Source organism: Tamandua tetradactyla, chromosome 1 (assembly GCF_023851605.1).
Source record: "Tamandua tetradactyla isolate mTamTet1 chromosome 1, mTamTet1.pri, whole genome shotgun sequence".
NCBI lineage: Eukaryota > Metazoa > Chordata > Mammalia > Pilosa > Myrmecophagidae > Tamandua > Tamandua tetradactyla.
Window position 1 is genome coordinate 88,267,585 of NC_135327.1, and position 20,467 is coordinate 88,288,051.

At 39.7% G+C, this 20,467-nt stretch overlaps 1 protein-coding gene across 3 annotated transcripts in view; it reads right to left on the bottom strand.

Moving 5' to 3' along the window:
• Positions 1-1,513: 1,513 nt before the first annotated feature.
• BMPER (BMP binding endothelial regulator) overlaps positions 1,514-20,467 on the bottom strand; it is a 272,048-nt gene continuing 253,094 nt past the window's right edge. For 2 of the 3 annotated variants that reach the window (XM_077120076.1, XM_077120061.1), the window contains 2 exons: positions 13,409-13,539; positions 1,514-3,136 (listed from right to left, as the gene is read on the bottom strand). In XM_077120076.1, the coding sequence (XP_076976191.1) occupies positions 2,955-3,136; positions 13,409-13,539 (313 nt within the window). In that variant the 3' untranslated portion in view covers positions 1,514-2,954. The remainder of the gene's footprint in view (positions 3,137-13,408; positions 13,540-20,467) is intronic. The other variant, XM_077120067.1, reaches the window with a different exon arrangement.

Consider the following 20,467-nt stretch of genomic DNA (forward strand, 5'->3'; position numbering starts at 1 on the left):
ACTCAACTAACAGGGAGTGAGGTCTTTGTACCAAACAGTTGGTGACGCTCAAAGGGCCACAGTGTTAACAAAAATGACTGTTGTCATTGTCACAGATTCATTTTTGTTTCTCCTTCAAAACGCTTAGGGCAAGACTTTCAAACATTCCTATGGCGAGGGAGAAACAACTTTTCCTGAGCAGCAACTATGTGCAGAGAGCATCAAATTGGACTGTTTTATCATCAAAGGTGTTTCATTAAATTTGATATTCACAGCTAATAGCACAATCACAGTAGGGATGTAGATAGATAAAATATTAATCTGTCTTTTAATTCTATACATACCATGAAACCAACACTAATTGCTAAAATGGGTTATGTACATTAAAGGGGGAAGTAGAACATTTTCATTTCAAGTCATTTAACTTTGCATAGGTTTGGCTTTGAGAATCCACTGAAAATATCCCATGTGACTAAGGCAGAGCCACTATACTTGAAGCACTTGGTAAATCTCCACTTTGACCAATCATTAGACAAAATCTTCTCTCAGCTATGATCAAAGGCAGAATATGCAGAATGTTCTGTCGATTTCCCCACCCTCCCCCATCAAACTGTTTGCTTTGCATAAGCATGTATAACTCTCTTCCCTCTCTGCCTTCTCTTTCCTCTAGAGTTAGGACTGAAAAAAAATGTGCAGACGTTAAATTAACCCTTGGATAAAGTTTGTTATACAAATTTGTAGTTAAGCCACCCAAAGCAATGGAATTGGTCAATGCAAAAGAACCCCCATCATTCATTCACCAGAGGCTGGCCATAATTAAAAGTGTTGGGAAACAGGCTGTCTAACCTTCTTGGGTAAGGTTGGTCAGTGCTTGAATGAATCACAAACGTAAATGATCATCTACAATTTTCCCTTCTGCATCATTAAAACAGGTCCCTTTTTCATAGAAAAAAACCCAGAGTGAACTGGGTGTGTATGCGGGGAGGGGAGTGATTTGAAGCTAACCTAAAGGAATCTGTTCATTTTACAGAACCAGAAACTAACAAGGAGATGTCAATGGATTTGCCCTGCCCCTCCTTCCAGAATGGTGGGAGGAATAAATGGGATTACAAGTATGAAAATGTTTGCAAGACAAAAAATGCATTAGATTATTGCCCAAAGACACCTAGCAGGCTTGTGGCTGATGCCTAGTTGATTTCAACCTGCCCACTACATGCATAGCCTCTTTTAGTCATACATAAAGCACAAATGTAGCCCCAAACGAATAAGTAGCATGGACAAGATCACAAGCAGTCCTAGAACTCTAGTCTCCTACATCAAAGTCCTTTTTCTAAGTTCAGCACTGAAACAACAACGTGGCCACCTCAGACCTCATATGCATGGTTGCTTATGACCAAAGCACAATGACCCAACTGAATGTCCGGTGCCAACTGCCTATCACTATTACCCTCTGCCTCTTTTCAGCTTCCTCAAACAACTTGAGGTGCTCCAATAAGAAAGTCAAATTAATCCTTTAGTTGTCACGAATATATGTAAAAGGAACACAAATGTCTTAGATAAGCAATGGCAACATGTTTACTGTCAAAATATTTTGGGTTCTGATATTGTCTATTAATAATACTCTATAAAAATAAAGTATGGTGGGGCATACAAATCATATCTGAGTAAAACTTTAAAAATCACACATTCTTCATCATTTGACTAATGTGAAGTTGATATAGCTTATTTATGAAGTATATCACAGCACATCTTTGAAAAGAAAATACATGATTTAAAATCTTAAATCCTTTATTTACTACATAGCAAGACATCTTATTTTGGGTGACATCAATGGGTTTTGCTTTGCTTTGTTGACGTCTTCACTTATTCAGTGACAAACAAGTCAGGAAAATCACATGGTGACTAGTAGTAACCTACCAGTGAATTAAGTGTGGACTATTCTTTGGACTGATGGTAAATCAACCATTCATTAAAGGTTTTCTTTTAATAATTATAACATGTTAGGAGTTACCAAATAGTGTTGGACTTACAATCATCTAGAAATGGCTAAAGGTTTTCATTTATGCATGAATAGCTATGATATGTAGAAGGCTTACATCAACTCATCCTAAATTGCTCTGAGACTCCCAAGAGAGATTTTTTTATATACTGTGCAACAGTTTCTCCAAATATCTGCTTGAGTTCAGTAAAATTAACATGTCATACAGATACCCATTAATCTCGATGTGTGACATGTAAGTGATCACATCCATCATACACACATATATAATGAGGAGACTCAAGGAATATGTAAAGATGGCAAGAAGTTATTTGATTTTTTGGTTATGCCCTAGTGACAAATATATATTTCTTGGCCACTAGCCAACCAGTTTTGGAAATAATATCGGACCATGACTCAATAAAGTCCAACAGCCTATCCCTCACTTGACATGCACCATTAGGGCTTGTCGCCAATCAACAGCCATCTTGCTGATGAATACATTCTTTTCTTTGGGAATATGAAATACCCCATGTAAATTTGCCCTCCTCCTGAGAAACACATTTCCCACTCAACTGCAAATCCTGACTCAAAGCTGAAATTAATGCATGCAGGCAATTTACAACGCTTAGAAAACTTCCTTAAAAATGACAAATGTATGCGATGTTAAAGCCATCCAATATGTCTGCATGCCACCTTATTAAATTAAAAATGCCTGGTTTATTTATACAGTTTACCCATTGGCTTATAGATCAGGATCATAGAAATAATGCATGTTTTATAGCAAAAAATATACATACAATTATCCACCTTGTAGCTCATATAAATGATGAAATGCTTTTTGTATATATCTATATATCTATATATATATACACATATATACTCTGTGTGTGTGTACTTGGCAGAATTAACACACGAATACTGCAGTCTTTCATTGGCTGTTCCACTTCAGTGTCAAGGACACCAAGTGTCAAAGTCTTAAGAACTGGAAGAAAGGTCACCGCTGAGGACAAAGGACTGGCTTGATGCACCTTCCCTTGTGGAGGACCAGGTTTGCTGGACAGTGGCAACCTGCAATGCACGGCTTATTGCAGGGACCAATCTCATTCCAGTTGTCACAGGTCTTGATGCATCCTGGGCCACAGGTATCATACACAGCACCATGTTTACATTGGGTGGCTGAAAAAGAGGAAGACACACAGGTGTGACATAGAGCAATGGCCACATTAATTCACTCTCAGCCAAGTGTCCTTCCTGCAGGCTCATAAGGCTTCACAAGCCTTTTCCCAAACACAGTTTCATTTTTGCATTTTAACAAAGAAATAGCAAACAGAACACTCTTCAAGCACTCTGAGGATCACTGGCACCTATAATAAATAAGATATCAATTCCATTTGATGGGCCAGTGAACTCAAAAATAAAACAAAATTCAAAAGTGCTTTATTTTCAAATAAGACAAACTATAAATTAGTAAGGCTACAAGAAAATCTATAATAGTACTTAGTTATTGAGAATAGTATGAAAAATGAACTTCAAATAGCCCTTCTAGGTATTGAGCTATGATGAACATGCAAATATTATACAAACACATCAATATTCAAATATACAAAATTGCACATATATGCACACAACAAATCCTACCAAGGATATTGGAAATGTGTGACATAGTTTAATCAAATTGACTGTGTGATGGATTAATCAATTTGAGGCAAGTTATAAGCAAGAGTGCGGTAGAATCCAACAGAGAAAAACCAGATATACAACCAGGGAGAAGCTGGCTGGCTGGGACAGAGAATATAAAAATGATAAGGTAGCCAAGTCATCATTGGTTTACTATCTTTGCTAACATAGCGCTAAAATGATTTTGTCAATATGCTGAGTCTCTGAAAATTCATGAATAGATTTGTCAGGAAAATAATGTGAACATTCTGGAAGTTTTCTGACTTGGAGACTTTTCCATCTGAGTTATTTCCAGTGACAACCAGTGGAGCAGCCCCTCATTCTCATGAACAGGAAGGTGGACACACAAAAAGTTAGAACAGGGACTCTCCAACAGGCCCATTTGAAGTTACTCCAAACCAAAGGAATAGCAATGGAAGATCATCATCAACTTAAATGCCTCCAGTGTTGCTTATGCAGTTTGCAGAGTAGTATCTGACAAAGAACAATGCAATGGGAAAACTGAAACATAGAACCAGTTTTCAAGCAAGTGGGTGTAGTTTGAGTCTTTCAAATTATATATTTAGACAGAACATTTCTATTTGACTGTATTTAACTAACAATGAATTAATAAGAACCATAAAACTAAATCCTATGAAGGCCCTTCAAACACTCATTATATTAGGTTAAAAAACAAAGCAAAACTGAGAAAAGAGGTGCCCTATCCAGGGAGCTCCATTAACTCTCACAAGCTTTTGCTTATGATTATAAGACTGAACTGCATGAAACATAAAATTTTGAGAAACTGAATTGGATCAACTTTATTACACTTGGCTCTATAATTATCATTTTTCAGTATGGATTCTATTTTCATCTTAAGCATTGCTTTATTTTATCTCTGTCCCAACTGTTAATTAACATATACTACCAACCTGCTCTGAATTAAAGCTAGTGAACAAGGTACTTTAGGGGAAGAGATAAATGACATGGCTATCTGATATACCAACAGAGGGATGTGGTTAATTGGTAGGTAATTGCCAGTCAATTACACTGAAAACATCAAATGTAACCTTATTGACTCCTTTGGTTGGCTTTTTCCTTACCTTTGTGAAGTGTCTTCTCAAAGGTGACTTACTGTCTAATATAGCACCCCCACACACTCTACCTGTTTTCCCTATCTTTTACTCTTTACACATATCACTACCTGCCATTAAATAGTTCACCATCTGTCTCCCCCACACCCCCCTAGAATGTAAGCTCCCTAAGTGCAGAATTTTTTTCTAGTCTACCATTGTACCCACAGCACCTAGCACATTTTCTGGAGTTAGGTATGGAAGGCATTTGATGTGAAAACAAGCACTAAGTATTTGTTGAGTAATTTAATGCGTTATAAAACAGATGCAACCACAACAGAAAGTAAGTTGGATACTTTCCATTTGCTCTTTGCCCCTCCAGATCCATATCCACTCTCTATCCTCCTGTCCCTGCTCTTTGCACGGGGAGCCTGATCTCAATGGATGATTCCAATGGGCTCCCTTGGAGGGCTGATCTCTACCAGACTGGAGGAAGGGAGGAGAGTAAGGTCCATATATTTATTCCCCTAGACTGCTCCTTGTGTGGTCACTGTGGACCACTATAGCCCTCAAACAGAGGCCACAGCTTCCAAGGGCTTGCCCTCTTCCTATGCCCTCTGTCCTGAAGTCTAGTAACCAACCTCTTCTTTGCCTTTTCAGGCCAGGAGTGATACCAGCCAGTCTATTATGGTCCCTGGACACTGCACTATTTCTTGTTGTTTCTCTATACTCTATGCATACCTTTTATGTAGCCCATCTTTTAAACTTACCTCAAACTAGTCCATTTGAATATGCCATTTGTTTTCTACCCTGACCCTGACTGATATGGTGAGAAAAGTAAAAAATTACTACTTCTCTTTAAGGCTATTCTCCCAAATATTACTTTCACATTTTATTAAGTTGTTTCTGCTTTTCAGAATTGAGTTCCATACCTCAGGCCACAAGGACCCTCCCACAGCCAAGAACTGCCTTCTGCCTTGATACTAGTGCTGTTATCTCTCTTGGCAAATGCCACCACCATTACCAATCGGTCAATTGTCCCCTAACTCACATAGTTTCTTTTGGACTGAGTTCCTCAAACTTTTCTCCCACCCCCTCAGTCTGGATAGGATATACCTTACTGGATTCTCAGAGCATATGCTATTTACCTGCATTTACAATAAAAAAAAATTGTAATCATCGATTTCTCTCTCTCTCTCCAACTAAAATCTAGGCTACTAGAGCTAAAGGCTGTTTAGTTTCTTTATTTTCAGCATGTGGCACAGTGTTTATTAACATAGATACTCAGGAGGGATGGGTGATTGGATGAATGGTTGCAAGGATGAGTGGGTGGGTAGATAAACACAACTCTTTCTTTAAATCTCTCAATTTATGTTTCTATGGTAATCTTTGACTTTTTACCTCTCTTTTGAAGTTCTCTTCTTTTTTCTCTTTTTAGTGACCAACAGAATACATGCCTAATGATTTGGAAACATAGTAGCTGAATATCATATTCACAGAATAATTGTCTCCATGTATTGTTATGTTTCTCCAGACCAGTGGTGTTCGAAGATGCAAATTAGAGTCACCTGGGGAGATTCCTGATGCCTGTCACCACCCCAGACCAATCAAGTTAGAATTTCTCAGGGTGAGCCTGGGGCATCAGTAATTTTCTTTAAATACTCCCCTGGCCCAGGTAATTCTAATATGCAGTCAGGATTCAGAACCGACCCTATAAACAATCCTCACATCTGTGTTTTAGTCACTTTGGAGACTCATTTGGGGAAATGAGAAGGCACTCAGCAATTCCAAAGTGGAAATATGTGAACAATGGAAGCACCTACAGTTTCTCATCATCTTTCACCTCAAATCCCATTGGAGCTCGGCCCTATTCTCAGAGCCAAGTACTAAGCCTCTTTTATTAAGGATTAAGACCATCTGCTCAGTGGTCTCAACTCACCAGCCCCCCTCCTCACTACCCTCTCCTCCTCATTTTCATCCATCCTTGATTTGCTGTCCCTAATTTCTGCCCTCTCTTCCAAGAACTTGCTGCATTATTCTTCCTTCTCATTTGCACATTAAATTTCTCCCTCTCAGAAGGAACAAAGGTGAAGGAGGAGTTATCACAGAGAAGATAGGATTTAACAATTGAATATGACTGCTGAATCATTATATTGATATGTCTTTCTGTCTCCAGTGTCTTGGAGCAGCTACAAGGAAAAACCTAAAATTGTGAAACAGTAACTCATACCAAACTCTCAAGTCTGTTCTATAGCTACTCGCTACAATGTACTTTGAAATTTACTGCTTTTCTGTATATATTTCATAATAAAAAATATTAAATTTCTCCCTCTCCTTTGACTCCATCCTCTAAATATTAGGAACATTTTCAAATCAACCCTGGTTTTTAAAATATCCCCTAACGAATGAGACCCACTCTCTTCTTCCTTTCAAATCCAAAACTTCATAGAAGAGCTATGCATTCATTTTATCCTATTCATATGCAATTAATCAATATTTAAACTTTGGTAATATTTCGTCTGTACCCACCATGTTACAAAGCAGTTCTCTCCACAGTTTTCACTAATAATTATATCCACTGACATACGGGCAATCCTCATTCTTCCACGACCTCTCTGCAAAATACTTGGTCCTTTTGTCAATTTTTATCTTATTTCCCCAACACTGACCTCTCCTGGTTTTTTCTAACTCCCCAAGAGCATCTCTATACCTTCCAGTTAGAGAAATCTGAAATCCATTATTCTCAGCTCTGATTCTCTTCTAAATCTGGTTAGTTCCCACGTCTTAACTCAAATGTCACCTCCTTCAAATAGCTTCCTGGATGTCATCAGGATTCTTGTCCCTCTTTTGCATCTCAAGCACTTTTCACATTATAAATTGTTATATTTTAATTTCCCAATTACAGTACAGACATGGATATGTTCACAAGAGACCCCTGAGGATCTTTTAAAATATAATTTCCTCACCCTCATCCCCACAGATTTTTTTATCTAGGCCTGTTTTAAGAAGATCCCAGTTTATCTTAAACTGATGTATAACCCCAGTTCAAGATAGGTGAGCCACGGAGACCTGGACTTCTAAAGCCAGCATCCTTATCTTTTGTGACCCAAAGTTCTGGTACAGAGCCAAGCATAGAGGAGCAGCTCAATAAATTCCTGTTGGATGATGATTTAATCTTAACGGTATGTAATCCATCATCCCAATTCCCAACATGGATTCTGTTTGCGAGCCTGGGGCTCATTTTCCACTCTGCTGTTTCCATAATGTCTCTTCCAACTAACCTTACCCTCAAGATACCTTGCTCCCCTTCACATCTTGCAAAAGACCCTTCTAGCACGAGAACTATTTTGAAGAATTTCCTCTCCTCACCCAGTGTCCTTTCTTTTTCCTCACTCTTACAGACATTAACTCTCGCATGCTTCTCTCCTCTCTGACCTCATAATTCTCACATTGCTACCATTTAACTTTCTGCTGTTCTGTGACATCTTCCCTTTGGCTGTTGAATAATACTTCCCTCCCTGTCTATAGGCAGAGAGTAGAATGCAGAAAATGAAGAACTATGAGAAAAAAAATCTCCCTTTCTGGTTTTCTCCTTCATTTTACAGATACCATCTTCAATTCAATTCAAATTAGATCAGTAAACATCTACTGAGTGTCCCCCAGGTCTGACAGGCCTAGGGATTAAATTCTGCCAATCTCTTATTATTTCCAATCCATAGTTTCAGGAACCTGGGCTTATAATGAAATAGTATGCAAACAAATTCTTAATAAAATGTGAGATGTATTCTATTAGACAGTGAGAGCAAAGTACAGTGGAAGAGGAAAAGAGAGAGATATCAACTCAACATTTGTGGGGAACAAGGCATCAAGAAAGACTTCGGAGATTAAATTGCTTGAGTCTTAAAAGGTGAGTAGAAACTTGCCAATGTCAGGAAGAACTTAGGCAGAGAGAGCAGCAGGAAGAAAGATATGGGGCAAGGAAAACAGCAAGTTGCCATGTTTATATGAGGGAGGGAACTATTCTTGGTTTGTTGGGCGAGAGCACGGAATGTGAGGAGAGAGAGTACATGCGATAAAATCAGAGAAATAGGTATGGACCAGAGATCAGGAAGGAACCGTAAGTGTTGGCAAAGGGGAGCCTTGGAAGGGTTTTAAGCTAGGAAGTGATATAACTAGATTTGTTTTCAATATGATATACCTTTTAAATGGTCCTAGAAAGATAATAATAACCCAGAACTACTTATCTTTTTGTGAATCCAATTTTTTCCCAAACTTATAAAAGGCACAAGAAATTTTTTTTTAATTTCAATGGAATTTGAGTTATAAACATGTATTTAAAAAGGGTTCATTTAGTTAAATTAAAAAAAAGAGGAAACTATCAAAATGAGTAGGGTCTGCAATGTATTTACTCTCAAGGTGGCATTCAGGCAGCATCTGATAACATGTAAAGGAGCTATGTGCTAGTTTATCAATAAGCATGGCTCTGTGCCCACAGGAACTCACAGTTCTCCATGTCCCCCAACTTGGTACTGAGAGAGAAGATACAAAAGTGATAGTATCAGACTTTATCTCCTAAACCTTTACAAGAAGCATCTATTCTGCAAAGAAAAGCTCAGTGTGTATAATGAGGGCAGAGTTAATGTCTCTAAGGGAGTGAGGAAAAAGAAAGGACACTGGGTGGGGAGAGGAAATCTTTCAAAATAGTTCTCTACTAGAAAGGTCCTTTGCAAGATGTGAAGGGGAGAAAGGTATCTTGAGGGGCTAGAATTACCTAGGGTTTGTGGAGGAGGAAACTGCTCAAGTAATCCAGCAAGACCTTCTGATGAGCTGCAGGAAGACAGGCACACCCCCTTGGAATATCCCAACACCATTTTAATCTCCAGAATGTATTACCTGAATGCGTATTGACAATTAGTGTCAGCCATGGGCGAGAGGCAGAAAGTCTGCAATGGATGGCAATGTAAGATCCAGGAAGCAAGATCATAACAAATTTATAGCATCAGAACATACCAAGCAACAACTACCAAAGATAAGGAATAGAAATTGGAAAGTCACTAAGGTTAATAAAGATGCAGATAAATATTTAGATGAATTAGTTGACACTATATAAATACATAAATAATTATGCATTCATATATATATATTTTTTTCTACAATGCTTTTGCTGGTCTGTGTTCTCATAATGATTAAGGACAAGTATTAGGATGTAAATTGACTTGGGTTGGATTCCCAGCTTCCATGCTTTCTAGCTCTGTGACGTTTAGCTAATCGTTTAACTCTTCTAAACTTCAGAGTCCTTATCAGTAAAATAGGGGAATATAATGAGACCATATCCATTATCATGGGGATTAAGCAAGATAAAACATAATAAGCTAAAGTAGTCCTTGAGGCAAAGGACACGCTCAGAAAATAGTAAATGCTAATATAAATCGTCATAACTAAACTTTATATACCTTCACTCCAGTCCTTAGCAGTAATTGGTGATTCATATGCTAAACTAGAATTCCTATACTCCTTTTTGCCACAGTTAGAGGATAGATGCTATATGCCAATAGTTACGAGAGCATCAAAATCCAGGCTAACCTTTTAAATGTTACTTGTTCATCTGGAGTTCCTTGCCTGGCTGGCTTATTTGTTCAACTTCCAAGCTTTTTACTTTTGATACTCTCTATTCCCTGTATTAAGTGGCCCTAAGTGTCTTCATGAGTCAGAGATTCTGGAACCTAAAAACAAGTAAAGAGTACATTTTAATATTAATATTCAATATTCTAGAGAGATCTGAAATAAATCTATTCAAATGCTGCATATGTCTAAATTTGTTTCTTCTCGTACCAACTGGCAACCTGTGGAAGTCTATAATGTGTCTGTGTGTACAAGATTCCTCTCCCTCTGACTGTACAATGATAAATTTATACTTCACTTAGTTCCACTAATTTCAGGTGGTAAATGGAACCTTACAGGAGCCATATTCCTTTTCCATTGGAAAAGCAATTTTAGCTCCAGAGACTCAGTCTCTGAAATTAGAACGCTGGGCTGAGATGTGCAGTCTTCAGATGCAATATGTGTACTGATGTGCTAAGCACAGCTCTGGGCCAAGAAGGGAGGGTTCATTTATTCTGTCTAATATGATCCTAACCACAGGGCCACCACAGCTAAGATTAATACAGTTCTGCTGATTACTGCATTACACCATGATGGCAGATGGGGGCTTGACTCCATTTACTTTATTTTATGATAGATTTCAGGGAAGGAGGACTCCAAATAGAGAAAAGGAGCTAGGAGTAGTCAAAATGTGCTGGAAAGATCCTGCTCCTCAGAAAGTCTCCTATACATGTTCCACCAACCACCGATGCGTTAGGTTAGGTAGAGATCAGCCATCTAGCTTCATCCTTGAGCAGTCTCAGCCACAAGTTAATGCAAATTATTTTTATCAAATCAGTACTCTCATGAGAAGGCAGTGCTCTCAGACAGGCACTCTTGCTGACAAAAGTGAATTCTGGCCTAAAGATTGGACTTAGCTTTGCAGAGGGGACAGCAAATCCAAAAAGGAAGTCTGAGAGAAGGGAGATAAAAGGATTTGGGGCATTTTCAGGGACACAAACTAGTGGCAGTGTCAAGGGGCAGCCTGAGGAAGCTTTAGCAACCCCCAAAATACTACTCCAAAGCTACCCAAATACACAAACCCAGTGGTTTCAAGTGTAGCTGCAAGTTAGAATCACCTGGGGAGCTTTAAACAGACATAAACCTAATTGAAGCAGAATATCTGAGCAAAATCCTGGGCATGGATTTCTTTATTATTTTAAAGCTCTGGAGTGACTCCAATGACAAGCCAGGCTGAGACCCACTGGGCTAAGTGAAAACGGTGTCCTTATACGGTGAATACAGCTTCAAGGCAATTCTTCTTGACCCCTCTTCCAATCTGGTAACCATTCCTATCCTTCATATACAGACATCTATATCCTCTTAGATAGACATTCCAGGGTAAGCAATGGCATGGACTGTCTTCTTTTCTAATATTGGAGTTAAGATTTCAGGGTTAGTATAGAGTGCTGCAAATCCTGGTTTCTTCAATCCAGGCAAATCTGGTCCTTTACAGAAAAAAATATGCCAACCCTTAAACTAGGTAACAAATACTCAGTCATCTCATCTTCAAACCTAAATGACAGACACAGCTACCACTTATTGAGCAACTTCTGTGACTTGGCAACTCTTCTTGATATTTCACACACATGATAACTAATCTTTATAACTCTATATAGTAGATATTATCATACAATTTCAAAATAGATTTAGAATCTCTCCCCTTCTCTCCATATGAACTGCCACCATCTTATTCCAAGCCACCATCAATTTTTTTTTTTTTTTTTTTTTTTTACTGGGACTACAAAACTAGTGTGGTAGTTAGATTCAGTTGTCAACTTGGCCAGGTGAAGGTGCCTAGTTCTGTTGCTGTGGACATGAGCCAATGGTATGTGAACCTCATCTGTTGCTCATTACATCTGCAGTCAGGCTAGGAGGCATGCCTGCTGCAATGAATGATGTTTGATTTAATTGGCTGGTGCTTAATTGAGAGAGCTCAATGTAGCACAGCCCAAGCAGCTCAGCATACCTCATCTCAGCACTCACAGCTCAGCCCAGGCCTTTGGAGATGCAGAAAGAAATAACTCCAGAGAAATCTGTTGGAACCCAGAGGCCTGGAGAGAAGGCCAACAGAGATTACCCTGAGCCTTCCCACATAAGAAAGACCCTCAGATGAAAGTTAGCTGCCTTTCCTCTTAAGAACTAACGAAATAAATCCCCTTTTATTAAAAGCCAATTCATTGCTGGTGTGTTGTGTTCCGGCAGCTAGCAAACTAGAACAACTAGCTTCCTGTTTGGTCATCTGCTTTCAATCTTGTCCCCCTCCTGTCTATTCTCCACACAGTAGCCAGGATAATCTCTTCAAAGCAGAAAGATTTTTGCTTAAACCCATCAGTGGATTCCATTCCAACATTTGTTTTCTGACTCTCTGCCCCTTCAATACACTTAGCATAACTTGCAAGTACTTATTGTATTTATTTTTTTCTGGTTCTCTAGCCAGACTGCCAAAATTTCAATGACTGGGACTTCAAATCTTTTCTTCATCAAAGCACCCCCAGTGCTCCAAAATACCCAGTACTGAGACACTTCCCAATAATTTATTTGTTACATGAACAGAGGAGTCCTTTCCACAGATATCAAACAAGGTAATTAACTTCTTTGAAATCAAAGAGCCAATAGCAATTATTATAGATACCTGTTTCTCAGGGGGAAAAGAGCATTCTGCTGTGATATTTATATCAATCTCCCTCCATCCAAAAATGATCATTTTTATCCTGAAGAACTTTAATGCCTGTAATTGTCCTGAAGCTTCTTTGCTCCAAGCATAATCTAAGCCACAGCTGTGGCTGTCCATGTGTTAAATTTATCCAGCTGGCAGCCTAAGGTTGGGAGGATTTTGCAATGGTGGGAATACTATAATTTCTAAAGAGTGCTTGCTGCAAAGCATTTCTCTTTAGTACTTTCTACCCTGCCCAGGGGGTAGCCCCTGTGGTACATCAAGTTGCAATGCATTTGGGTCACTGGTGAATTTTCCCTTTGGCAGTAGGGATGTGTCCACTCATACCAACAAGTCTGCTCCACCACCATCTTGAGTACCATAGGGGACCTCTGAGGGACGGATCCCCTAGGACCCTCTCACCTGCACAGTTCTGCTGAGGTTCCCAGTGGACTTTGATGCCCTCTCTCTGGCAGGCCCGGGTATATGCCAGGAACGATTCGCAGTAACAGTTTTTATGGACTGGACACTCGCACATGTCTGTCACACAGGACCTGTGGGACCCAACAGAATGAAATGAACACTTAAAAATGTTGCATTGTCAAGCACCCTAGATGTGAGTTACAGAAGGAGCTGCATCGGTGGTTGGGGGGAACCCTGAATGGCCATTAAAGGTGGTTTTTTAGCTGAGGACCTTAAAATGGTATAAAACTTCTGCATGAAACCTAAGAACTGGATACCTCTGAACAAGTCCCCTTTCTTTTAGAATGGCACCATTCAATAGAATTTTCTGCAATGATGGAGATGTTCTGTAATCTCCACTGTTCAAAACAGTGGCCACTATCGACAGTTAGTGATTGAGCAGTTGAAATGTGACTAGTGTAGCTGAGGAAATAAATTTTAAATTTTATTAATTATAATGAATTTAAATGTAAATTGCCACATGCGCCAGAGGATACCTAATGGAAGAGGGTTACTGCCATTTAAGGTGGTATTTTCTGAATAGTTTCTACATAAGAATAATGGGCTCCTCCACAAGGTAACCAAAGTAGCGAGCAATTTTATGAAAGTACAGAATCCCACCGCTCTCCGAAGACTTACACTTAAATTTTACACTTAAAATTGACAATATCTTAGCATATTCGTCTTTTGAGGAACAGTGAACTTTAATTCTTTAGAACATTCCAAATAAAGCAAGCATTACAGATCACTAATTAGAATGAAATGATAGGGAATAGAATATGGAAATGATGGATCAGGACACAAAAAGAACTGACGTGTTTAAATGCAAACTAACGTATTTTCAAAAACATACACCTCAAAGACAATAATATATCTTTATGTTGGTATATAACATTACAGTTTACAAAGTTTTGTCACATGCTATCTGCCATTGCAAGGTAAACAGCACATAGTATAATCCCTGTTTTATAAACTGAGCCATTTTACAAATGAAGAGACTGGTCCAAAGTGACAAAAGAGGGAAGTAAATTCCATCACCTAACTTTGAAACTAGTTTTCTTTTTATCATACCACATCACCGTCCTCCTTATCTTGCAGCAACTTCCTCTCTAACAATCTTCAGTTAACCTTAATGAAAGAGACCACCAAGACTAGCAAAATCAAAATACCCTGATTTTCTTCATACCCTGTTCAGCAAGCACCCTTTTTTACAGAATTTAATTTAAGGCTGAAACAAACTACTTAGGATATTTAGAAAAAATAATATACAAATTTCAAAAAGTGCAAGTAATTTTGGAGAATGATCCTGACATGGTCATTCAATGCTAATATGCTAACATTTTCTCTTGGTGGTAATATGAACACACAGAGATTATAAAGAGTGGGCAGCTGGCTCCATGTAGAAGTTGGCCCATTGCCTGCTCAGAACAAGAATTAAACAGCAAAAACCATATTAAGGGATCAATAGGTCTTCAGTACCCCAGAAAAGTTACTATAGCCCAACACTCAAGATGACAGTCTTAAAAAAATATGAACTAGCAGGGACAACAGAGAAATAGAACAGAAACATAAACGGCTTCTTCTGATTCATCAACTGAGAGTAATTATTTGATGAGTGAAACTTAAGGCACACTAACCAGGACAGAAAAGCTGATTTCTCTCCTCTCTGTACTAACCAAGGCTGTAGTTCTTAATACCTTCTTCCATTTTCATTACAGAAATTCTGTGAGGTCATGTTCAGACACTAGACACACAGAGCTGTGACTTTACGTTGGGGTAGAGCCTCTGGACTTTCAAACAGAACCCAAATAAAGCCTGTCCTTGAAATGGCCTCTGAACTGTCAGTGTACAAACCCTAGCTCAACACCATTTCCCTGCTTCTTTCAGTTTTCATTTCAAACTCACCTCACATAACACACTCAGGCTTAGATGTCACAGCAACATTTTTGGCTTCCCCAGGTTCTAACCCATAATATCATTCCTGCTTCACTTGCATTTCCAGTAGACTTTCACCCCTCACCCTCCTTCTTGTGTTTTCAAAGCCTGGTCCATGGGGTTTGGGTCTCTTTCCCTTGTCCACAGCTCTCACTGATGCTACGTGGTTGGAAAGGGATCAACGGGCCTAGAAAATGATGGTGCTTCTTACATTGGGGAGGGACTGTTGTCAATATCAGAAAATATCTCTTTCAGCTTGAAAGAACATTTAATGCAATGCTTTAAAGTTGTGTGGACAGTAAACAAAGCTTAATTTGTAGACTTTTTATTTTATTTGACTTATACTAGTTGCATATGAAGCTATTTATACAATTTAAATTAAATTATGGAGACAGGTGAGAGAAATGTCTTAAGCACACATTCAGTAATCATTGTATACATGAACTCCACCTTACTAACAGACCCCTCTGTCCCCCTAGACATAATCAACAGTAGATCTACCCTTTAAGTTTAAGGAAGAGTTGAGCTTATTACATGACTTGGTACTCATGAGCAGCATCATTGAGGGAAATGCAATATTAAAGTCAGCCCTTACTTGAAATATATTACATATTTTTAAAGGCTTGATAGATACGTTTTGTCACAGAAATTAAAACCATAATATGTCTTTTTCCCACTTATCAAGTTGATGACTTTTACACACAATAGTGCCAAGGATTTGTGAGGGAATGGAGAAATAGATGTTCCCATGCTCTTCTGGCAGAAGTTTAAAAATCATATCTAGGCAGACTTTTGGTTGTGGTATGTTGCGCATTTTGCTATGCTAAGCATTTTACATGGAGTGTCTCATAATTCACAAAGCAATGGGATACAAGTCAGGGATTATTACTACTCCACTTAACATGTAGAGAAACTGTGGTGCAGAAAAGATGAGTAATTTTCCCAAGGTTACATGGCTTGTGGCAGATTCAGAGATGCAAAACCAGGACAGCAACTTGATCTTTTTTATCTTAAAACCCATGTTCTGGGGGATGGTGTTATCAATGTGATGATGTAAACAGTTACTGAAAACTTTCCCCCAGAGATTCAGCCAAAAAGCGGGGCATTTCTCAGTTGTTCAGAATTCTGGAGGAAGGTATAGACTGCAGAAAGATCCCACAAACACTGAGTCAAAGAAGGAAAAAATACCAGGTAGGAAACCTTCATCCTGGACCAGCGGGTCTTCTCCCTTCTCCCTCACTCACTCCACGCAGCTCAGAAAGTACACAGAAAGAGCAGCCAGAATCCCGCCAACCTCCACTAGGGACACTGGCTGCAAAATCTCTCACATCAGTGAGACAGATCCCACGTCTATCTAGACACAGGAGCTCAAACCCACAGGGATCTACGGCAAGACTTAAGTAGCTGGACAGGGTGGAATACAACAGGGTAGCAAGGTAAAGTTACCAAAATGGAGGAGCAGGAAGGGAGCTGAAAAATCTTTCCTAAAAGCAGCAAGGAGCCAGGCAGGAAATATCCAAATCAACTGTATCGTGACCCAGGTGACAGAGGACATTTTAAGGCTCAAGTCAGTGAGGGACAGGAAGAGTCTAAAAAACACAGACAGTGACTGTGTTTCCAGCCCTGGTCCTGGTGCCCATCTCTCACTCTTGAGGAAAATAGCAGTGGTAAGCCCAGTCCTTGCCTGGGGAACAGCTGCAGACTGGGGTAACTGGAGGAAACCTCTACAACAAATAAACTGGGGACATAGGCCCACACTGAGCCAGATTTTGTCCGGCGAAGTGAAGGCACAGGATTCTCGCAGTTTCAGCGCTACCCCATCAGACACTGCCAGGGTTCGAAGAGGGATATCAACTTTCAAAATAACCTTATCAAAATGATCATGTGCCAAGAAGTCAGCAAAAAAATCACGAAGCCCATGAAGAAGCGAGAAGAAATGGTTAAGCCAAATTGAAAAGCCAGAGGAGACAAAGAATTTGGAACTAATCAAAGATGTTCAAACAAATCTCCTAAATAACTACAATGAGTTGGCTGAAGAGATAAAGGATATCAAGAAACACTAGAAGAGAATAAAGAAGAATTCAAAAGAATAAATAGAAAAATAGATTTTACAAAAATTAAAGATACTGTAGATCAAATTAAAAGATACTAGAGATACACAACAGCAGATTTTAAGGGGCAGAAGAAGAACTAAGTGAACTAGAGGACAGAGCAACTGAACTTGAATGCATTAAAAAAAAAAAAAAAGGTTCAGGAAGATGGCTGAATAGAACAGCTTGAGATCAGCCCTGCTCCATGGAAAAGTTAGAGAGGGGACAAGAGGGTGACTGAGGTGTTGATTCAGGAGTGTGGCTGACCTGGGAGAGCCTTCTGCACCACACAGGGCAGCCATAGTTGCAGAGGCCAAGGAACTGAGAGGTAGAAAGCTGGAGACTGGCATGGAGGTGCGGAGCCCGCAGGATTTCACAGACGGGAGCCAGGGACTAGGAACTAAACCAGGCCATCTTCCTTGGCTGCACGACCTTCACCACTACAGCCCCATGACCAGAAACTCATCCCACACCCCACGCACCTGAATCCCATCACCTGCTCCCATTCTCCACACTCCAGGCATCCCCATCCCACCAGCACCCAGCGCACATACCTGCACCTCACGCGCAGCCAAACCCACCTCTCCTATACCCCTTCCAAGCACTACCTCCCCCTCCCTCTACCCTGCAGGCTATTGCCAGTGCATAAAGGCTGCAGACACTAAGCTCCATAACCAGGCTACCCCTGCCCCCCTGCCCATAGTGTCGCACAGCCTCACCTTGGCCCCCCTGAGCTCTGTGCATCAGTTTACAGCACACCTAGACCCACACATGCACACGGGCCCCCAATCGCACTATTCAACTCTGAGAGCCTCAGCTTACAGCAGTCATAGAACCATGAATGAGCATGGCCCTCAGCCACACTTCCCAGCTCTGAGAAAGTGTTGATCTGTGCGGCTGAGTCACATCAGCCCCCAATCCACAAAGGTATAACACCTACCTGCTGCCACAACTCTACGCATGAACACAAAGGGCCCCATGCTTTAGACCAGGGCACACCAGGGTTATGCCCCCCAGACTGGTGCACCCACACAGTTACATCCTCACTGGCTGCTAGGTGCCCATATTCACAAGCATCAGTGTAACATCCCCAACCTGCACCTACACCTCCCCTGAAACAAATCACTGCACTGAGTGCCCCACTTCGTACCCTGTTCCCTGTCATACAACCATCCTGCAAACACAAGACCTTAGACTATTGAAAGAAATCAACTTCCAAAGAAAATCAATCAAGATATTTACATGCCACAAAGACAGCAGAAGATCACAAAGCATATCACAATGCAGACAGATATAGCCCTGCCCAATTAACAAATAAAAACACCAGAGGAGACACAGATGATGGAACAAGTAATCAAAGATGCTCATACAACTCTACTTAATAAAATAAGTGGGATAACAAATGACATAAAGGAGATCAAGAAGAGAGCAGAAGAGCATAAAGAGAAATTTGAAAGAATAAATAGAAAAATAGCAGATATCACAGAGATTCAAGACTCTGTTGACCAAATAAAAAACATACTAGAGACACACAACACCAGATTTAAAGAGACAGAAGAAAGAATAAGTGATACAGAGGACAGGATAACTGACTTCAAAGACTCAAAACAGCAAATGACAAAAAAAAAAAAAAAAAAAGATGAAAAAATTTGTTTTGGATCTCAGGAAAATGATAGACAAAACAAAGCGCACAAATAGAATCATTGGTGTTCCAGAAGAGAAAGAGAGGAGTAAAGGGCTAGGAAGAGTAGTTGAGGATAAATGGAGGAAAACTTCCCAACCCTCATAAAGGACATTGTGCTGGTTTGAAATGATGTATGCACCCTAGAAAAGCCATGTTATAATCCAAACCCCATTTTGTAAAGGCAGCTGTTTCTTCTAATCCTTATTCAGTATTGTATGTTTGAAACTGTAATAAGATCATCTCTCTGGAGATGTGATTTAATCAGGAGTGGTTGTTAAACCAGATTAGGTGGAGAAATGTCCCCACCCACGTGGGTGGATCTTGATTACTTTACTGGAATCCTATAAAAGAGAATGACAAGAGAGAAAGCCAGGAGATTCTAAGGGAGCAGAACGACATAGCCATGAGAAGCAGAGAGTCCACCAGCCAGGGATCTTTGGAAATGAATAAGGAAAACGCCTTCCAGGGAGTTTCATGAAAGGAAGCCAGGAGAGAAAGCTAGCAGATGACGCTATGTTCTCCACGTGCCTTTCCAGATGAGAGAGAGAAACCCTGACTGTGTTCACCATGTGCCTTCTCACTTCAGAGAGAGACCCTGGACTTCATCAGCTTTCTTGAACCAAGCTATCTTTCCCTAGATGCCTTAGATTGGACATTTGTATAGACTTGTTTTAATTGGGACATATTCTTGGCCTTAAAACTGTAAACAAGCAACTTATTAAATTTCCCTTTTTAAAAGCCACTCTATTTCTGGTATATTGCATTCCAGGAATTAGCAAACTAGAACAGACATAAATATACTAGTTAAAGAAGCTTAACAAGCTCCAAACGGAATAAATCCAAAGAGGCCGTCCCCAAGGCACATACTAATCAGTCTGCCAAACGTTGAAGAGAAGCAGAAAATCCTGAAAGCAGCAAGAGAAAAGCAATCTACTACTTATGAGGGAAATCAAATAAGACTGAGTTCAGACTACTCAACTAGCACCTGGAGGCAAAAAGGTAGTGGTATGATATATTCAAGATCCTGAAAGAGAAAGACTTCCAGCCAAAAATTCTGTAACCAGCCAAATTGTCCCTCAAAACTGAGGGAGAGATTGAAGTTTTCACAGACAAAGAAGTCCTGAAAGAATTTGTCAACAATTCTTTTAGTACAAGAAATGCTAAAAGGAGTTCTGCTGGCTGAAAAAAAAAAACAAAAAAACAGGTGAGGGAGGCCTGGAGGAGGGCACAGAATTGAAGAATACCACTAAGGGTAATTTAAAGAATAAAAAGAGAAAGAGGGAAGAGAATATATACATCTGACAAATAAAA